The 21,257-nt window shown below is 43.3% G+C and overlaps 1 protein-coding gene and 1 long non-coding RNA gene across 2 annotated transcripts in view; one reads left to right on the top strand and one right to left on the bottom strand.

Moving 5' to 3' along the window:
* Positions 1-3,823: 3,823 nt before the first annotated feature.
* Positions 3,824-21,257, bottom strand: part of rspo3 (R-spondin 3) — a 114,069-nt gene continuing 96,635 nt past the window's right edge. The window contains exon 5 of the mRNA XM_078542145.1: positions 3,824-4,685. Within this exon, the coding sequence (XP_078398271.1) occupies positions 4,489-4,685 (197 nt within the window). The 3' untranslated portion in view covers positions 3,824-4,488. The remainder of the gene's footprint in view (positions 4,686-21,257) is intronic.
* LOC144680768 (uncharacterized) lies at positions 6,020-17,652 on the top strand. Its single transcript, XR_013576620.1, has 3 exons — positions 6,020-6,995; positions 15,259-15,334; positions 16,894-17,652. It is a non-coding gene; the product is annotated as an uncharacterized LOC144680768 (long non-coding RNA).

A 21,257-nucleotide genomic window follows, 5' to 3' on the forward strand; every position in this document is an offset into this window, starting at 1 on the left:
AACCTCCTTTGTACCGTTTCTAAGGTCTTTACATCTTTCCTGAAGTCTGGTGCCTAGAATTGTCCACAATACTTCACCTGATGTTAACCATGATTCATAAAGCTTTAGGATAATTTCTTTGTGGTTATATTTTAATCCTCTGTTATAAACCCAAGGAAATCATTTGCTTTTTTTAAGCACTTATGACAGATGTCAAGAGCAATGGAGTTCAATGCAGTCAAGTGTGAGTGGTGCACTTTGGAAAGGCTACCATTGAAAGACTATAAAAGGCACAATTTGTAAAGTGCAGATGAGCAGAGAGATCTTGGTGTCCATGTACACAAAGGTGGCGGGGCAAATTCATTGAATAAAATCCAGCCTCAAATGATGTTTTTTAACCAATTAAATGGCAGAAGAGTGTGAATTGCTAAGACGTAACTAGGTAACTTCTGTATTTACGTATCAAAGCTGTAATTCAGACAAATGAATATTCCTGTCAACTGTCTACAGAGAGTGGCTGAACAAAAAAACTCATCAGCTGTATGTTCAGGATAGAATTTAATATGAGAATTGGGGGTCGATACCATTTGTGATCTGCGTAGAATCAGGAAAAGGAAACTTTCAAGGCTTTTTATTGTTTTTTTCAGGTATGCTTAGAGTTAGTGCAGAGCATCACTATGGGCTGATTTTCATGGAGTTTGGAGGAGTCTAGAGAGCTTTAAAAATGGTGGCAGGACCCGGCTGAAGAATTCCCATCCTCATTTCCGACAGATCCAATTTTTACAGGCGGGGGAAGGGCTCAGGGCATGATTCACACAGGAGGGAAACCTAAACTCAGCAGGACCATTTGAACGGAGTTCAAACAGACCCCGTTTTGGCTGTTGCAAGGGCCTTAACCCACAGTGTGGGAGTCACGAATTGATGGAGTACATGCTCTTGAAGGGCAGATAAGTTCTGTGTAACTGTCATGATCTGAAGTTTTTTAAATGCCCCACTCTTAAAAAAGTGACCAAAGCTGAAAGTGAGAGCTATAACAAACCTCTGCTGGACTGCTTTGATTGATAGGCATAGGTTAGAAAAAAACAAAATTAAACTTGGTTCAGTGAAACATTAGCACCAGTACAGGTGCAATAGGCCAAATGGCTTCCTTTTGTCCTGTAACTTATATGCTTCAATGAATTAAATACTAAACTTAATATTTTTAATCGTTAACAAATACTGTATGTTGTTTAATGTTGTTTAATTTTCTCACCTACTTTGCAATAGAACAGGGAATGAGTCCTCCAGCTAAATAGCCCACTGAGATATCTGTGCTCTTTTAATTCTGGCCTCCTGAACACCCCAGTTTTAATTGCTTCACCATTGGGGATCTTCAACAGACAAGGCCCCAAGCTCCAGAATTCCCTCCCTAAATCTCTCTCCTCTTTACCTTGCTTTAAGATGCTTCATAAAAATAAAATCTCCCTCTTTACCAAGGTATGTGGGTCACTTGCTGTAATATATCGTTATGTGGCTGTATCAAATTTTGCTTATAATGTTCCTGTGAAGCATCTTGGAACATTTTATTACATTTAAGGTACTATTTAAATACAAGTGGTTGTTTTTCAAAGGGGTGGGTACGTTTGTGGAACTACTGTAGGCCTGGATGTAAAGGGATTAAGAAAGATACTATAATTGAATTTGGAAGGGATGATGAAAAGTTTTATAAGTAGAGTAGACTTACGCATAATCAGAATTAAAGTGAATCATTGAATTGAATATGATTATACGTACAAATCAATAAGAACTTGATGAACATGAGAAATTGCATTAATATTAATTTGGGATCAAATTCAGGAAATTAACGGGGAGAAAAGATAAACTTACTTGAAAATTGAATGTTTTTAAAGAGATTTCTTGAAAAATTGTTTGGGAGGCTTTCCTTTATTTATAAGCAAATGTTGCAATAAATAACACAAAGACACATCAAAACACAATTGTATCATTTCATCTTGACTTTAGAATGATGAAGATAATATACATTTTTTCTGACTCTTCTATTCCACAAAAGGTTTATCAAAAATGTTTAATGAAAATAATGCCTCTTTAAACATAGGAATTGAGATGGTACAAAAAAGTCCCAAATAGAGGTTGGAAGGTTACTGTCAAAGCCTAAACTTAAATAGTTAAAAAAGGTAAATTTCAAATAATATAATCAAAAAACACAAATAGTTATTCATAGATTTAAGGAAACAAAATGGGAAAATAAAAATGTAAATGAAATATAAGCTTAAACTTATTAAGATTATAATATGTGACAATATTGCTAGCCCTTGTGTGGAAAGATGTGATGGCATATTAATCATGCCATTAATAAAATAATCCAATATTTGGTAAATTAAATGCTCAATGTGGAACTGAGCCTTCCAGTTTGGGAGGATCTCAGATACAGATGGAATAGCTGCATGGGTGTTATTTTTATCTCAACAACTCTAGGGAAGAGGAAAATTAGCCAGGGTCCATACTCAAAGTTGCAATCTTGCTGATACATATACTTTTAGAAACATTTATATATTTTTAGAAACATTTATAAATATGTATTTTTTAGTGTGTGTCTATTGTATAGCATAAGGATCAGGCTTAGCTGTTAGTTCTTGTAGAGTTGCATAACCTGCTGCCGCTCACTGTACAGCCTTAGATATGAAAAGATATGAGAGATGTACAGGAGGGTTTTTGCCATTCCTACTCAGGCCAGTGCCTTGAGGAGATGAGAAGGGAGAATTGAAAAAAAATCACAGAAGCAAGAAGAAAACAAAATGAGCTAGATTTTATTCATGAAGAAATTCTTCATTGCTGAGCAGTATACCTCAGGAATAGCCCTAGGATTAGGAGACTTCTATTTTATTTACTTCTTACCGCTTTGACTCTTTCACTGTATCGCAATGGTAAATACAGAACTGGCACATCTAGCTTAGCCTAACTAAGAAGTCTATGGTTCCCCTCATTTCAGCAATGTGAATTCTTCCAGTATTTATTTTGCTTCACTCATTTTGCATGACTCCACTACTATTTAAGAACCTTTGTTCTTATTCTTAGCAAGTTTACAGGTAAAATCCAAGATCTTAAAAACGTTCTTGGTCAGTTTTTTTTATACAGTTTGTTTCTCAACAATGAACAGACTTGTTGACTTAAATGATTCCCCAGAAACTTGTCTTTTATGATTCTCACAAAACCTTTTTGACTGCACATGGAATTAATGTAAGGTGCAATCTTTTCTTTCATTGCCTCTCCAATACACCAGTAGGAAGTGAGAATTATTTATATGATAAGCATGAAATTGTACTGTGCGATATTAGTGATAAATGTATTATAAATAATGTTTCTGTCAGCATTTAAAATGCCTTCATTTAAAGCAGCTTGCAAAAGAATTTCATATTAAAACCCGAACATTTTAGTTATATCACATAACGTGATTTCAATTCAAAAATAAATAACTGCAAACATTTTTCTTGAGTTCTTTTTTCCTCTGTCACTTTAATTTTGTAGCACTTATTTTTCCTATTAATTGTTCAGTTAGAAACTGACTGGCATCGTAAATGAAGAAGAAAAATGAAAATGAAACAAACCTACCAGTGACAAGTTCAACTGTTCTATTTGGCCATTACTAACTTCTTGTCAGGAATGTGTAACAAACTAAAGCGACAGATTGGGTAGCAGGCATTTTTATCATTCCAGTCAAACAAAATGGCTCCTAATGTACATGAAATGAACTACTACATAAGTAATAATAATTCTCCAAACTACATACTATAATGCTACATATAGAAGGATATTCATGTCATAAACATATACTCTGAGAACTCAGTAAAGGAAATATATTTTTTTATTTGAAATACAGGTGCTTTTAAGCAGTTTAGTGGCATCTGTTGACAACAATGACACTAGCTCGGGTGTGTGCACTGTTTCTTACAGAGGTCATAAACAGAAACTTAAAAACAATACTTTAAAAGAAAGGTAACAGTTGGTTCTCCAGGCTTCAAATGACATTTATTACATTCCTGTATATTACAAGGCAGCAATCTGTTAATAATTAAAAGAAATAAAGAAAAAAAGGATCCTATTGTCATTTTATACAGAAACCAGAACATGCACAAATGCATATCACATTTGATGAGGAATCTCCAGTACTGAAGCTAAAGACTTCCCTTAACATGGAATAGTTTTTCTCAGCATAGCTGGCTCTTTTTTAACCCTTAAAGGGCTAGCCACAATACTTGTTGTGCTAACCATCTGGAGTTCTAATTTATTCGGTGGGGCAGGGATTAATTATGCCTAATGTTGTATAAACGTAGGTATATCTACACTTTCGGCTTCAACTGTAGTCCTTGAAATGATTAGCAGTGTCCATGAAGGTCAGGAATAAGGATTAAAAGTAGGAACCCAGCACTGGATCCATTATACAGTGCACCTCTATAGGTTAGCTTGTTAATACATAGCAGCATCAGAAATCTCAGCAACCAAGTGAGGCTTTTAGTGAACAGTGCCCACTGTTGTGGGTATCAGTTTCTTATTCTGCCCTCTTCGTTTCTTGTTTTCAGGCTTTTCTTTCCTTACTCCTTCTCTGTTGTTTTTATTTTCTTTGCCCCTATTTTTAGCTTGTTTGCCTTGCTTTGCTTCTTTGTTGCCTTCTTTTCTTGATTTCTTATTCTTCTCTTTGCCTTTATTTCCTAAAATGAAAGTGCACAGGTTAATTATCAATAAACCAATTTAATGTTTAGGACACAAGAAAACATAACATGAGAAAATGTTATTTGGTATGTTTGTGAAGAACCTCCTCCATCATGAACAGTGCTCAACCCTAGGAGGAAGGTAAATAAATGCAAATCAAGTAAAACTTCAGAATACCCATCAAGTATTAAATCCTACATCACACATCCTAAAGCAAAATACTGCAGATGTTGGAAATTTGAAATAAAAAATAGAAAATGCCGTAAATATTCAGTGGATCACACAGCACCTGTGGAGAGGGGAATAGAGCTTTTAACGGGCAGAATCCTTGCTCTTGTTGGGCGGGCTCGGTGGGGGCAGTCAGGGGCAGGTGGGAAGCCGCCCGCCGCCCGCGATCGAGCCCGGGAGTCGATTTCACACTGACGGGCCTAGCGGCAGCGCTCAGCACTGCCTGTGCGGGCAGGGGGAGGAGGGCGAGCGTGAACTTCATGTATGCGCACGAGCGCGTCCTTTAGAATCTCCCTGAGGCACAGAGCGGCCGCAGGGAGCTGAAGAGTTTTAAAGAAAAATAATGAAGAAATTAAAAATGTTATAAAACATGCCCCCACATGTGACTGTCATGTTACTAATGCTATTAATTAAATTTTAAAATTTTTACTTTATTTTTATTTGCTGTAGGAAACCTCATCCCACCCATGGATGAGGTTTCCTAGAAAGTGCAAAGGCTGCTTGGCCTTTTCACCTGCCCGCCAACTGTAAGGTTGGACAGGCACCGAAAAATGTCAGTCAATTGATACTTCAATCGCCTTAACAGGCCTTTTAATTGTTGCCGTGTGTGCTGCCAATTCCTACGCGTGCCTGCCAACAGAAATATCACACAACTGCACATTGACGTCAGGACGCTCGTCCAACGTCAATGCACGTCACTTTACGCTCGAGCAGGTCGGGCGCACACCTGCCCGCCGAGCTAAAGATTTTGCTGCGTGTTTCAGGCCAGTGACCTTCCACCAGAACTGGAATAAAAACGGAAAATACTGCAAGCACTCAGCAGAAAGAGAGTGCCTGTGGAGAGAGAAACAGGGATAATATGCGGAATCTTCTATTCTGAACTCTAAGTTCGGTGGCTGGCGTGGAAGTGGGAGTGATACCCACTCGGTCGGCTGAACATGAGTGATCTTGCACTGATCAGTTCATTAAATACGCATCTGTGTGGAGAACGTTGAATCTCATGGCGGGAAGGGCAGGAAGTTGCTGTCCCCGCTGTTACCTTATGGGCTTAAAGGGCTGGACCCCATATTTAAAGGGCAACCGGACAGTTATTCGTTCACTGCAGGCCAGGAGCTTCAGCCTGGATGTCTGTAATGTCCCAGAAGCGGAAACAAACTGCAGCTGAACTGTCCAGCAAAGCTTCCCTGGAGACTCTCCTCTAGGCCGTCCAGCAGAGGTGGGAAGTCCTGTTTCCCCCGGGATGGCAGCAGATGACCCTTCTGTCTGACCACAGCAGCCTGAACGGAGGCCGCAACAGAGGCTAGTGGCCGTGGAGTCCAGCACAGAGACACACAGGAAGTGCAGTGCAGGAAGAGGATGAATGATCTGCTGTGCTCTACCAGGTTAAGTGCACCATTCACTCTCACTGCAAACTAACACACTCATAAGGGTATCAAGCAGTCTAAGTGCACAAGTGCACAGGGATGTCACGTAGGAGTTTGGGTTGCAGCACTCACCAGCAGATGGGACTGAATGTGTGCCAGCCACTTCATGATCAAAATCTCATATTAGTTGCAGGGCAACCGGCTTCTTAATCACTTACTGGGGAGGGCTCAGCAGCTGCCACAGGCAAACATGCTCCTGAACTGCTCATGAACCATTGGCATCTCCATCAATCTTTCTGCAGGAGAAGAATGCCCACACCAAACGTGAGTGCTCGCAGGCCAGAGGTGGAATTGCGGACATCAGAGTTCTCACCCCTTACGGGGAAATGCAGCAGAGATAGCCAGGAAAGAGCAGGACAATGCCTGTGCTGAGGGTGAGATAGGATTCCCCAGGAAGCCAGTGAGGATTCCTCCAGTCTGCAGCTGTCAGCTGCGCCTACTGAGTGAGAGATGTGTTTAAATAAGGAACCTGATTAGACAATCACTAAATCTTTCTTTTCTCCATTTTAGGCACCAACAAGAGAACTGGGGTGGACAGCAACCTGGACCAACCCCAGGCCCGTCCCCACCTCTGAGGTGGATGCTTCAGAATCCTCAGAGGACGTACCATCATGGCGTTCACCTGCAACCTCCACCAGCACAGATGCAGTCACCTCGGTGAGTCCAAGTTCTAGAATAGGCTCAGGGTCACAATCTGGCGAGCACATCACTGACACAGGTCCACAGCTGGCAGAGGCAGTGATACTCGGAGGACTGCTGGAGAACAGGCCCCTGCTGAGCCCCGTGCAGATGAGGAGCCTCTATACTCAGACTTAAGAAACTTGTTGGAGATGCAGAGACAGGCAAGGAAACATCAGGCAGAGATGCCTGAGGCCATGCGCAGACTGGACCGAAGGTTGGATGAGTCCTTCCATGTTCTCTCTGCTGTTGTGGCTCTGGCATGCGAGCGTTTGGCTTCCTCTGTGGAAAGGATGGTGACTGCCTTGGAGACCCAAGTCCAGCGGAACACACAGCGGCTGCCAGATATGCACTCGGACCAGTGCTCCGTTGCTCTAGTCATGGGCGCAGTGTATCAAGGCTAGTCAATGGTGGGGCGGGGGTTGGGGGGTGGGGGGGGGGGGGGCGTGGTGGGGGGGCACTTTGACCTCCCTCCAGGTGCCCCTTCTCTTCAAAGAATCTGGGAGGAATCAGAAATCATTGGGAGGAGTAGCGACAGCTAAGCACGCCGAAGGCTTCATCCCACAACATTCCAAGGGTGTTCTGCTCGCTCCACCTCCCCACTGCCACTGACCCCATTGCCCACAGTAGGTAAGGCTGAGGGCGAACCTAGGAACGTACGAACATACAGACAAGGAGCAGGAAAAAGGCCATTCGGCCCCTCGAGCCTGCTCCACCATTTAATAAAACCATGGCTGATCTGATAGTTATCTCAAATCTGCATCCTGCCTACCCCCAATAACCAATCGCCCCCTTCCTTACCAAGAATCTATTTAGATCAAAGACTCTGTTCTTACCAAGAATCTATTTAGATCAAAGACTCTTTTTTCACTGCCTTTTCAGGAAGAGAGTTCCAAAGAGCCAGACCCTCTGAGAGAAAAATATTTGCCTCATTTCCATTTTAAATGGGCGACCACTTATTTTTAAAAATTGACCCAAGTTCTAGATTCTCCCAGAAAACGAAACATCCTCTCTACATCCAGCCTGTCAAGACCCCTCAGGATCTTATATGTTTCAATCAAGTTGCCTCTTACTCTTCTAAACTCCAGTGGATACAAGCCTAGCCTGTCAAACATTTCCTCATAAGACAATCCACCCATTCTAGGTATTAGTCTGGTAAACCTTATCTGAACTGCTTCCAGCACGTTTACATCCTTTCTTAAATAAGGTGACCAATATGATCTGGTCTCACTAGTGCTCTGTATAACTGAAGCATAACCTCCCTACTTTTGTATTCAATTCCCCTCACAATAAATGATAACATTCTATTAGCTTTCCTAATTACCTGCTGTACCTGCATACTAGCCTTTTGCGATTCATGGACTAAGACACCCAAATCCCCCTGCATCTCAGAGCTCTGCAATCTCTCACCATTTAGATAATATGCTTCTCTTTTATTCTTCCTGCCAAAATTGACAATTTCACATTTTCTGACATTATACTCCATTTGCCAGATCTTTGCCCACTCACTTAACCTTTATATATCATTTTGTAGCCACCGTATGCCTTCTTCACAATTTACTTTCCTACCTATCTTTGTGTCAACAACAAATTTGGCAACCATCCTATCCATCCCTTCATCCAAGTCATTTATATAAATTGTAAAAAGTTGAGGTCCCAGCATTGATCCCTGTGGCACACCATTCGTTACATCTTGCCAACCTGAAAAATACCCATTTATGCCTACTTTCTTCCTACTGCTAGCCAGCTAATCTTCTATCCATGCATGTTACCCCAAACCACAAGCTTTTATTTTCCGCAAGGCACTTTATCAAATGCCTTAGAAAATCCAAGTATAGTACATCCACTGGTTCCCCTTTATCCACAAAACATGTTATTTCCTCAAAAAACTCCAATAAGTTTTCCCTTTCACAAAACCATGTTGACTCTGCATGTTTACCTTGAACTTATTCAAGTGCCCTGCTATAGCTTCTTTCATAATAGCTTCTAACATTTTCCCTATGACAGATGTTAAGCTAACTGGCCTGTAGTTTCCCGCTTTCTGTCTCCTTCCCTTTTTGTATAATGAAGTTACATTTGCTATCTTTCAATCTAATGGGACCTTCCCTGAATCTAGGGAGTTTCAGAAAATTAAAACCAATGCATCAACTATCTCACTAGCCACTTCTTTTAAGACCCTAGGATGAAGTCCATCAGGACATGGGCACTTGTCAACCGCAGCTCCAACAATTTACTCAGTGCCACTTCTCTGGTGACTGTAATTTTCCTGAGTTCCTCCCTACCTTCCATTTCCTGATTTATAGCTGCCTCTGGGATGTTACTTATGTCCTCTATAGTAAAGTATGATACAAAATACCTGTTCAATTCATCTGCCATTTCCCTGTTTTCCATTATCAGCTCTCCACACTCACTTTCTATAGGGCCAACACTCACTTGTTAACTTGCTTCTTTTTTAACCATTTATAGAAACTCTATCTGTTTTTATACTTCTGGCTAACTTTCTCTCGTACTGTTAACCTTTTAGTTATCCTTTGCTGTTCCTTATATTCTGTCCAATCTTCTGGCCTTCCACCCATCTTTGCACAATTATATGCTTTTTCTTTAAGTCTGATACTATCTTTAACCTTCTAGTTAACCACGGATGGTGTGTCCATCCCTTGGACTTTTTATTATTTGTTGGATTGTACTCTGTTCTGTGTATCCTGAAATGTCCCCTTAAATGTTTGCCACTGCATCTCTACTGATCTATCCCTTAACTTAATTTGCCAATTCTGCTTTCATACCCTCATAATTGCTCTTATTTAAGTTTACAAACATAGTCTCGGACCCACTCCTCTTTCCATCAAATGTAAAATTCAATCATATTATGGTTGCTGCTACCTAGGGGCGCCTTCACTATGAGATTATTAATTAATCCCATCTCTGCACAATACTCGATATATTATAGCCTGCTCTCTTGTTGGGTTCAGAATATGCTGTTCTAAGAAACTATCCCGGAAACATTCTATGAAATCCTCATCTAGGCTACCTTTGCCCATCGGACTTTTCCAGTCTATATGTAGATTAAAATCTCCCATGATTATCGCTGTGCCTCTCTGACAAGCTCCCATTATTTCTTCCTTTATGCTCCATCCTACCATGCAGTTACTATTAGAAGGCCTGTACACGACTCCCTACAAATGACAGGAGACGCTTAGCAGGCAAGGGCCTGCTAAGCCTTGAGCCACCAGAGGATGCCCGCCAAAGTCCTTACAGTCATCGCCCTGAAGTCAGGGTAGCTCTACCTAAACTCTGGATGTAGGGGCTGCACCCAGACATAGCAGTAGGCAAAAAAAGATTAAGAAGTATTGAAGGCACACAGGTGTATAATCGTTGTATATAGTTTTGGCACTTGTAAATATATGTTCACTTGCACTGTTTGGAAGTCTCCTGGATTCGATCTTGCTGCTAGTTGCTTCAATGGTCGTGGGAATTTAAGAGTCTAGAACCTGGGCCTCTGTCAGAATCCTATCATGAACGCCCACAGATTCAGTTATCCTACATTATCAACATAGTGACTACTTAATAATCGCACTTGTGCAGGATTAATCACTGGCTATCAGTTGTGAGTGTGCTGCCAGGCCACACATCATGCAAGTCATTACTTGCGGCTCACCATGTTCCGACATCTGAAAATGTGTTCATCTAGGTCATTGTATCTCCTGCTGTTTTTGTAGATGTGAGTGGATACCACAAGTACTCAAAGGGAGTTAAATCTGCTATGTGAGTGGCAAGGAACACTGTGGATGCAGTTTCAGGGCTGTGAGACTGAAGATCTATACTACCTTCTTAACAATAGAAAACCAGAGGCTTCCCTACATGTCTGGAGGAAACTGTGCTCAGCACGCTCAATCATGATTGGCCTTCCTTAGTGATTTGTCATTTTCAACTAACATGCAGGTGACTCAACAAGTAAGGAGGCAGCGGGCATATTAGCCTTGACTGCAAGAGGGATATGAGTGTAGGATTAAAGAGGTCTGTGCTTGAAGCCTTTGTCAGACCTCACATGGAGATTTGTGTGGCCTCCTCGTCTCCTTATGAAGGGTGGTAGCAGATCTCGCATAAAGGGTTTGCAACAAAAGTGCATTGGACATCATTTATGGACCAGGGTTTTAGTGCGTGAGGAGAGAGAGAGTAGATTAGGTCTATGCTGGACCATGCTGAGGACTGCAAGGCTGCCTGTCCATGTGAAGCATCAGCAGCTCTAACAGGCCTCTGCAGTGTCCATGCGGGAAAGATATTTACTTTCACTGAGTTGTCCGCAATGATGGATCACAGTCTCACACTAATGCTAAGGCCACCTAGGATTATGATTTGTATGGATCTCTGCGATTGGAAGGTCTGGAGTGGTTGCACCTCAGCAACCCATACTGCAGGTGAGGCACTCTCAGTGAGTGGACTCCAAAGTTACCTCAAAACTTCTTGGTACGATAAAGATGTCAAGGGATATGGGTTTACTATGAGCGAGTGATGATCAAAGGACAGGTACACGGTCTTTCCTCATCAATCTGCATGGGGGAGCGACCTCAAGGGGCCAAATGGTGGTCTCATGCTGCTCCTCCTTATGGACCCATCCGTCTGGTTCTGCCTGAAAGAGCTCTCTGCCAGGTTGGTCCCCGCTTTGAGAGCTGGTGTCAGAGTGACATGAGTGCATCTATGTCGAGGTTAGGTTTGATATTGTTTCCAAGTTGCCATGCCCATGGACTTTGTGAGGGCATGGATGAAACCACAATTTGACTCACAGGTGTTTGAGGTCACGGGAGATTGGAGTGCTGTGCAGCTTATTCTGCCGTCAATCTGGTAGCTATCAGATTGGCACAGACCTGTCTGTTGTTTCATAGCCCTGCCATAGCCTCTGCATGGGGCTCAGTGACATCCTGGCCCTTGTCAGCTCCATCCCCTTCACTGTCCTCATTGGAGGAGACACCTCGGTCCTCCATATCTCCCTCGGCCAAAATGCCCCCACTTTGTAGTGCTAGGTTGTGCAAGACACAGTAGACAATGATGACCCGGGACACTCTCTGTGGTGAGTATTAGAAACCACCACCTGAGTGGTCCAAACATCTGAACCTCATCTTTAGGAGGCCTATCATCTACTCAATCATGGAGCTGGTGGAGGTTTGTGCATCATTACAGCTCTCCTCAGCAGCACTCTGCAGATGGTGAACCGGTGTCATCAGCCAGGTCTTCTGGGGGTATCACTTGTCCCCAAGGAACGAGCCCTACAATCGCCGAGATCCTTCAAAAACCTGTGGTACCAGGGAATGGTTCAGAATGTAGGTGTCGTGAGAGCTCCATGGGAACTGAGCACAAACATGCAGGATTTGTCTTCTGTGATCACATATCAGTTGCACCTTCAAAGAGTGGAATCCTTTTCTATTAATGAATGTGACTGGCTGTTGCCAGGGAGGCCTCAAGCCCACCTGTATACAGTCAATAGCCCCTTGCATTCACAGAAACCTGAGATTGCTGCAAATCCCAATGCTCTTGCAGCCTGGCTTTCAGGATCCAGGTAGAATTGGACAAATTGGTGCGCTCTCCTGAACAGGGAATCTGTCACGTCACATATGCAATTGTGTGTCACTGACTGGGAGATGCTGCACAGGCCCCCAGTGGAGCCCTGGAAGGAGTCACTGGCAAAGAGGTTTAAGGAGACAGGACCTTAAATGCCACTGGCATGAGAATCCCTCCAAGTCCTTGTAGCTGCAGGTCATCATGGAGAAGCTGGCAGTGTGTGTAACCACATTCTGGGACATTCTTCGGCACCTTTGGCATTGCCTTTTGCTCATTTGTAGATAACTGAATCGCGTGTGATACACCCATGGTTGGACCAATATTCGCTGTTGCCTTGGACCATGTTCACCAGCATCCTGACCTTCTTGAGGCCCACTGCCTCTTGCTGCTCAGGCTGTTGCTCCTCCTGGCCCTGTGCTAACCTGCGAAGGTCCCTCCTTCTCATCTGGATGAGAGCCAGTACCAGGGCAGGGTTGCCTGGAGCCTGCATCATCAACACCTCAGTGGATGTGTGAACACATTGAAGTAATAAATGTGGTGCGCAAAGTCTTTACAGGTTTCCCTTCATCTCAAGCCAGTAAGCCAGTGCTAAGCCATGTGCCTGCATGCTGTCTAGACATGGCATCCCACCCCATTCCTTCCAGGTAAAGGAAATCCTGGAGGACCAGAGATGGGTGCTCCCCCCATTCATACATGACTGTGTATGGAGACATTGTTTTTTGGCAGGTGTTGAGAGCCATGTACGAAAAGCTTGCCTCCACTACCTTTGAGACTCAATAGAAAGACCATTGCCTTGGCATCATAGAAAGACTAACTACATGAGTCTTTGTCAGGCATGACTATTCAGCAGTGAGGATGGAGGTTTGGAGTTGTGGACTGGATGGCCTCCACCATCCTTGGAGGCGTCCACTTCCCTCCCTCCCAAAATCCCTGCCTCTGACTGCAACTGATGGTATGGTTCTCATCCAGCTGCCTCATAATTATTAGGGTGTCCTTTTAGTCAGCCAATTGTGCTGACCTTGAACTCCACCCACAAGAAAAGACTCTCTCCTCCACTTCAAGAGATCGCACTTATCGACTAACTGCGTTCTCCAGGTCAGATTTAAAAAATAGTGTGTCACCTTTCAAACTCGCTCCACCAATTTCTACCCTTCCTCTGGCCATCAACTTCCCTCACCCTTGACCCACCCAACATCACCATTCCTCTCCCCTCTGTTACCCTTGAAACCACCACACCCTCCGCCCCCACCTCCCTCTTCCCCCCCACCCATTATCCTGGATCCTATCACGATCCACCTCTACATGCCTTCCCTCCCCTCAGATCCGATGCCATTACTGTCCCACTGTCCACCCTGACCATTATCTGAGCCACCTGTGTAGACCGCCCCCATGATACCCACCCAACTATGAAACCTTCACCTACCAGACTATCACCCTGGAACTGCCACTCTATTGCCTCCCACTCCCCCCTCTGACTGTGACTGTTTCCTCCTCTGCCCAGTACCCGGAGTTCAATTCTCAGGATCCCACCATCGACAGCACTGACCCTGCCCCCTAGGACATGCTCTCTCCAATCATCCTTTGCTCATAAACTTCCATTGCACAGCCAGCCACAGGACCCCGAGACCCAACAAGGAAGGCCGTTCCCTCCATTCAATGTCACTGCATCCTCTCATTCCCTTGCTGCCTCCCCCCGCCTTCCATGGACAGTCTCTCTCCCACTCTTCCCTGGACACTCACCCACCCCCACCCCACTTCTCCAGACACTCTCTCCCCCTCTTCCCCAGGCACTCGCCACCCACCACCCCTGCCCCCCCCCCCCCCCCCCCCACCGTTCCCTGGACACTCACCTCGCTCCCCCACCCTTCCCTGGGCATCTTCTCCCTTCCCTTCCCTGGCCACTTTCCCCCTTCCCCATTTCCGTGGACAGTTCCCCCCCCCCACCGCCCCCTGCAGCCTCCCCCTTCCCTGGACAGTCTCAGAGTCTCTCCACTGCACCTCCCTGGACATTCGCCCCCCCCTCCTTCCCTGGACATTCTCCCCAACGTCCCCTCCACCCTTCGTCTGCCTCCCGCTCCAGCCTTCATGCAGCTTTTGCTACCAGTAGCTGATACATCAAGTTATGAGCGGTCCCGAAGGCGGCGAAAGCAACATCTACTGACCCCAAATACACGAAAGAAGTGAAGCTCGCGAGTTGCAAGCTACTAATATACAGTCGTAAAACTGAACATCCTGATTTCTGATTAGGGAACTTAATTTGGAAGGGGCCTTTTACTGAGCATGCATGATATGCTAATGCATGCTAAAGGGCTTCCCGACATCGTTTGTTGGGAAGCTCGCCTTTAAAGTCCTGAGAACAAAATTCCGAAAGTTTAGTCTTACATCGGGAAACTGATTTTTGGCCTCACACCAAATTAAATTCCCTTGCCTGCCAGGCTTCCCACTGCTGACAGGACCAGAAGATTCTGCCCAGCGTTACAGGTCAATGAATGTCGGAACTGTTTTGATGGCAGTATAACAATTAACTTAACAAATGAGCAGTATGACATTACTTCTGGCATCCCCTATAATAGTAGTCCTACTCTGCAGTTGTTATTATTTATAATATACGTGTCTTCTACTTGCAGGTTTAAGAACTATAACGGAAGTAGTTTTAAGCTAAATTGCCTCTCCTTCATGTCCCTTCTAGCTGGGAAATGTCCAGGAGCAGAGAATATGAGTAAAATGCCTCCTCCTACTGAGCAAAAAGAAGGCACCAAAAAAAGGTTTTAAATGTTATTTGTGTTGTGAAACAATTATTTGTAAATATACTTCGAATCACACTGTGCAAAGTAACTTTGGTGAACAGCTGTCAGGTCATTTTGAAAGAAAAGTTCAAAAAAGACCCACATCCATTGGGAAAAGAACCCAAATACCTTGATCAGTAATCAACAAAGCTTGAAACATAGACATAGCCACTGAGTTATTGTTTGACATTCTCTTATAATGATAATATTACATTTCACAGCTGCACTACAAAAAAGGGAAGATGTCAAACACAATGAATGGCACATCCTGAGGCCCCCGGGTGCATTTCGGCATTTCTTAGTCATTGATGATGAAAGGACCCTGAGATCATTGCACTTCTGACTTTTAGTACGTTGCAAACTATTTAGAGCAGTCGAGATAAAGGAGGAGGGTTTTTGTCATAACCGATATGTCTTTGTCCTCCATAGGAATCTTATCAGCTGGGGAATGCTTGTTTCCTTCGTCTTTCTTCTTTTCCATTTCCATCCTGACTACTCAAACTAACTATATCTCTATCACAGTCATTGTGAAACAGCTTTGAACTCCTGTAATGCTTCCATTTTATTTCATGAGTATAAGTCTCAAAATTTACTTTTGGGAAGCTGCAGCTGTGGATAGTGCTTTGCAAAAGACTCCTATAAGCAGCACAAGCACAATTGACTCAAGACTGTTGTTTATATAGTAAAAGCATAATTTCAGCACATGTAATTGTTTGAGTATTCCTTCAGAAGTCAGGGTCCTAAGCACCTCCCCCCAACCCCCCAATTTTTTCCCCTCTACTCTTGCTCTCTGTACCTCACACAAGGAGCCAATTCCCATGTGTGTCTATTTTCTCATGTGAGAAATTGGAAACTACAATAGCATGGTATGGAAGCATACAGTTTATGACAGTCTTAGATTCAATCCCTGGTCTGGAGCATAGGAACAGGAGCAGGCTATTCAACCCTTAACTGCCATTTTATTAGACCATGACCATCTACATGCCCAGTTCCATAACCCTTAATACCGTCCCCTAACAAAAACATATCAGTCTAAGTTTTGAACTTTTCAACTGATATAGCTGCAACAATTCTTTGGAAGAGAGAATGCCAGATCTCCACTACTGTATTCTGTGCTCAAATAGATATTAGGGCACTGGAATACAATGCCTGTAGACTAGACAGTGGGGGTGGTGGAGGAAATCAGCCAAAGCTCTTGCTCAATGACGCAGCACCATGCTCAATTCTCCTTCCCCACCTGACCAAATTATGTTGCTTTATTGGTATAACCTTATTGGAGATTTCGGTCCATTGCTCTTCATTGAATAGTCTCAAGACAGTCCATTGTGATCAGAAACACCAGAGGCTGCTGAATGCTGAGCCATCATATTTCACCATCAATAATCAACTGCTTCTTGCCATCTGAATCCACTCTGCCTTAATGATGCATAGTATTGAATCTAGACTTGATAGTATCACATAATTCCCTAATACTTGTTACAAGGATGTGTTTTTCAAAGATACAATTTCTAATTTTTCTTTTTCTGGGTGGATTTTAGAACAACTAGTACCCTCTCTACAGACAATGACAAAACTGCCCAGAGTGATGCAATGCACACAATTTTTCATTCAACCCAAGTGGGATGAAAACAGACACTTCACCCCATGGCGGGCATGAAAGAGCCCATCCCTTGTCGATTCACATCATCCTGAGACTTTTCAAATATTTCTGAGACTGAACATCAAAATGCAATGATCTGTTCTGAAACAATAACTGCAGCAGACATGAACTAATAGAATTTATCTGGAATATGCACCCAGAAAAGTACTTTATGGATGCCTCACCAAGCAGGAGGCAAAGAGAAAAAGACAATGTTGTACTGAACAGAGGCTGCTGAAGCTGTGTGCCCTCTCTGTCTCTCTCTCTTTGAAGTACTGCCTGGTTTGCGAAGTAACCATCCCGAGAAGAGAAACCAACTGCAAACTGTGATCTTTTTGGGGAAAAAAGTGGAAATCTGCTCCACACAACTACATCCAGGAAGACAGCTGAATGAAACGGTCAGAGTATGGAACCACTGCATCAAGATGCAGTGGCATCAAGACCAGCCAAGGAACCACTAACTGTATCTTCCTTTGTTTTATTTTTCATGAACTGTAAAAAAATCCTATAAGCCTATCCTCTTAGTTGCCATCTGTACTGGTGTGTGCCTTGTCCCAGACAAATGCATGTGACATATGAATGGTGGTTGTGATTTACCTAGGTATTTTTTAGTTCTGGAAATAGTTTCAATAAACTTATCTTGTTCTTTGTTTAACTTAAGAAAACCTGCCTGACTAATTCTTTAAAACCTAAAAGTGTAAATAGTGGGACTCTTAGAGAATTGACAAACATATCCCCTCTACATTCACAAAAAAAAACGTTATGGTCAAACCTGGAGTCGGAGAATCCTCATGTAGTCATAACACTACAATTATCTATCCTCACCTCCTTCAGTATTCTTTTCATATCCATTATTCCTTCTGCAATCCCTATCCTCAATTCTCTCATCCCTTCCCCAGTCCTCGTATTTATATTACTTCAATCTTCCTCATCCTGTCTGCAATTCATGCCAACATTTCGTTCTTCCCCCTTTGGATTCCCTACCCTCATATCGCTTATTTGCTCTCCCATGCCAGTACTCATCGCTCTCATGCATTTGCAATCTCTCTCCTTATCTCCTCCCTCCCTCCAGAAGTGAGCTAGTAGTGACTGCTCTCGACAACAAGGCAGAATCAACTAAGTGCAGAACCAATAAGTCCGAGTAAACCTGAAGGCATTTGAGACTGGGGGAAAATTTTCCACTGGTTGGAATCATACCTAGCACAAGTGATGATGGTTGTGGCTTTTGGAGGCCAACCATACCAGCCCTGGGACATTGCTGCAGGTTCCTCACGGCCATGCCCAAAGGCCAACTATCTTCAGCTGCTTCATAAATGGTCTTCCCTCTATCATACAGTCAGAAGTAAGGCTGTTCACTAATGATTGGAGTGTTCAGCTCCATTTGTAATCCACCAGATAATGAAGCAGTTCATGGCTGAATACAACAAGACCTGAACAACATCCAGCTAGAAAGTGACAACATTCATGCCACATAATAACCATGTCCAACAAGAGAGAGTTCAATCATATCCCCTTCACTTCCAATAGCATTACAATTATGCAGTACCCATCATTTATATCCTGGAGTTTGCCATTGAGCAGAAATTCAACTGGACCACCCATATGAATGTCACGGTCACTCATTTCCTCATTTTGGCTCAGTTCTTGACTTTACAAAGCCTCTGCAGCAACCACATGACACAAGTCAGGAATGTGATGGAATGTCTGGTCCTTCAAAGCACCAGCACAATCAATGGCGCAGGCACAATTAAAACCCCTTGAAAAAAACCATAAGATGTTCTTGCAGGTAATTGGGTAATGCTATTATTTGTACACCTGCTGAAGAATGGTGATTTAAAAAAAAAATTAATGTATTTGAGATAGCTATGAAGCTATGCATGCTGGTTGTCTTCACCTTTCCTTAAAGCCTGTGCCCTTGTAAGTGAATTTATGCTCCTGTGCTTTGCTGCTATGGCAGCAGGACCCTAAACAGCAGTTCAGTTGCTCTGTAATCTGCCCTGGAGGGAGCTGGCAAGAGGGTGGCACTGTGGTACTAAGCAGTAGGTGAAAGAACAGGGAAAACATCTGGCTATGAAGACTGGTGTTGCTAGATTAGGAGGGTGGCACTAGATTGACTTTGAAGTTTCTCTTTTTATTCCAACTGACATGGAACAAGGAGGGTCCCTACTGTGTGACAGGGAAACAGATATTTGTGGCTCAGAAGAGGCTGAGGGGAATTACTTCAGCAGCTGTAAAAGGGATTCTGGTTGTTTCCCCCCATCTGCCTCCAAATAAACAATGATCACAAAAGGGTGAGGGCTGGGCGAATGGCACAGTACTGAACATCAACAAATGACGAACAGCAGCAAAACTATATTTTGTTCAAAATGGCGAAAATATAGAACTGTCTTGGCAATATCGACCCATCCTTTAAGATATATAGCACTGAAACAGTATCTCTAGAGTCAGTCATGCCAGGTTTTTGCCATTGGAACTCTAGTTGGCGCCATTGCAGGAAATTTGGGTGCACAGGTCTCCGACACTCATTTACATTAATTTACATTACTGACACCATGCAGATGCAGTCAGATATCAGACACCTGAGAAAACCATGATGTTCATGTGCAGTGCTATTAAAAAGCAAAATGAGAGAACTTTCAAGTGCGTGCCAGCTGCCTGATGCCCAAGTGACCCCACCTAACCATCGGGCAGGCAGAGCGTGCTTGAATGCTATCATTTTGCTCCTCGAAAGTTTGCCTTGCTTATGTCACCTGACTGAACTTCCTGCAACGACCTGAGCCTGCCTGTATTTCTCAATGCAGGTTATTATTATGCTCAGGTGGTTGGAAATTTTCCCCAAGAAGTCTTGATAAAAGAAATATGTGTAATATTCACAGAACAGTTACTGACTGTATAAAGCCTGTAGCTGCTGTGTGGATTAAAATGTGAAAAATTAAGTCACCTTCTATGATGTAAGTTCAATTAACATATGAAGATTCAAATGCCTCTGACCTTCCTTGTCACTTGAGGCACACTAATGTTCGAAGGAAAGATGAAATAGTCTTACTGAATGCTTCATATTTGGACATTTGAGCTTAGCTGCACACAGACCTGCTGACAAATCAATGTTGATTTTGTGCCAAGCTGCAGTCAGTTTATCCCTGTTCCTCCATACTGCTTGACTTTGGTAATTCCATCATGTTCAGAACTCCTTCCTCGTTTTTGTGTCTGCACTTCTGGTCATGCATTCATGCACGTGAAATTTGCTGCCAGGTTTTGAAGATCACACTAGTTTTAGCATGTTAGATACCTGCACCAAATAACTTGGCTGTATTCCTCATTGCTTCAGCCACAAGTGACTCCAGTTTAATGACCCACTTACATCATTTTTGCAATTTAGAGCTGCCAATACTCTTCATGAATTTTCAGCATTGTGATCAATATACCCCAGCTTCAAGGTATCAAAATCTTTACCAAAATCAGGGTGCACTGGGGCCGATTTTCTCCACCCTGATTTAGGGTATTAACAGGGTGGAAGAGGCTGGGAAATCAGTTCCACTTTCCTACTGGTTTTGTATTCTGCTGAATCTTCCAGTCAGGCCTGGATTAGGCATATAAAGCTCGTGTTTGAACATTAACATATCAACATTGTTTGAAAGGGGTCAGGGAAGGATGCTGCTTCATCTTCCAGCTGGTGAGCATATTGGATACTGAGTCCTCAATAGGTCAATAAAACCTTGTGGGAAGGATTCAGTTGGACTTTCAGGTGGGAGTCTTTTGGAGGCCTTGAGATTTTTCAGCTAAGTATTTCAGACCTGTTGAAGGCCCTTCTTGTATTCTTTTCTTCCAGCTGCCACTTAGGCTTTCATTTTGTGGGTAATTGCATTTTGCCCTCACCTCCAGAGGGTTTTCAATAATTGACATGTTCAGAGGGTGAGGAGTTGTGTGGAAGGAGAGGTGCTTCATGTCCTCTCAGCAGCTCCTGGACCCCTGCATCTGCAGAGACAGGCGTTACTTTAGTAATCAGCATGTTGGTGGAGGTTTCCTCTCCCTATAAGGAAGTTATCCCAGCAGACCCTCAATGACCCCAAAATGAGGAGGGAATGCTTGACTAACCGTGCTGCTGGCAGTTTCTTCAGAAGCACCCCAATCACATTGTGTCATGCCATACATGGCACTGCAAAAAAGAAGGCGTACAAGGATAATCAGGAGCCAGCATTGTGTGTAAGGTCATACCAGCCATGATGCCACCAACTATTATTTTACTGGCAAACTGACCTGGGA

Source organism: Cetorhinus maximus, chromosome 5 (assembly GCF_964194155.1).
Source record: "Cetorhinus maximus chromosome 5, sCetMax3.hap1.1, whole genome shotgun sequence".
Taxonomy (NCBI): Eukaryota; Metazoa; Chordata; class Chondrichthyes; order Lamniformes; family Cetorhinidae; genus Cetorhinus; species Cetorhinus maximus.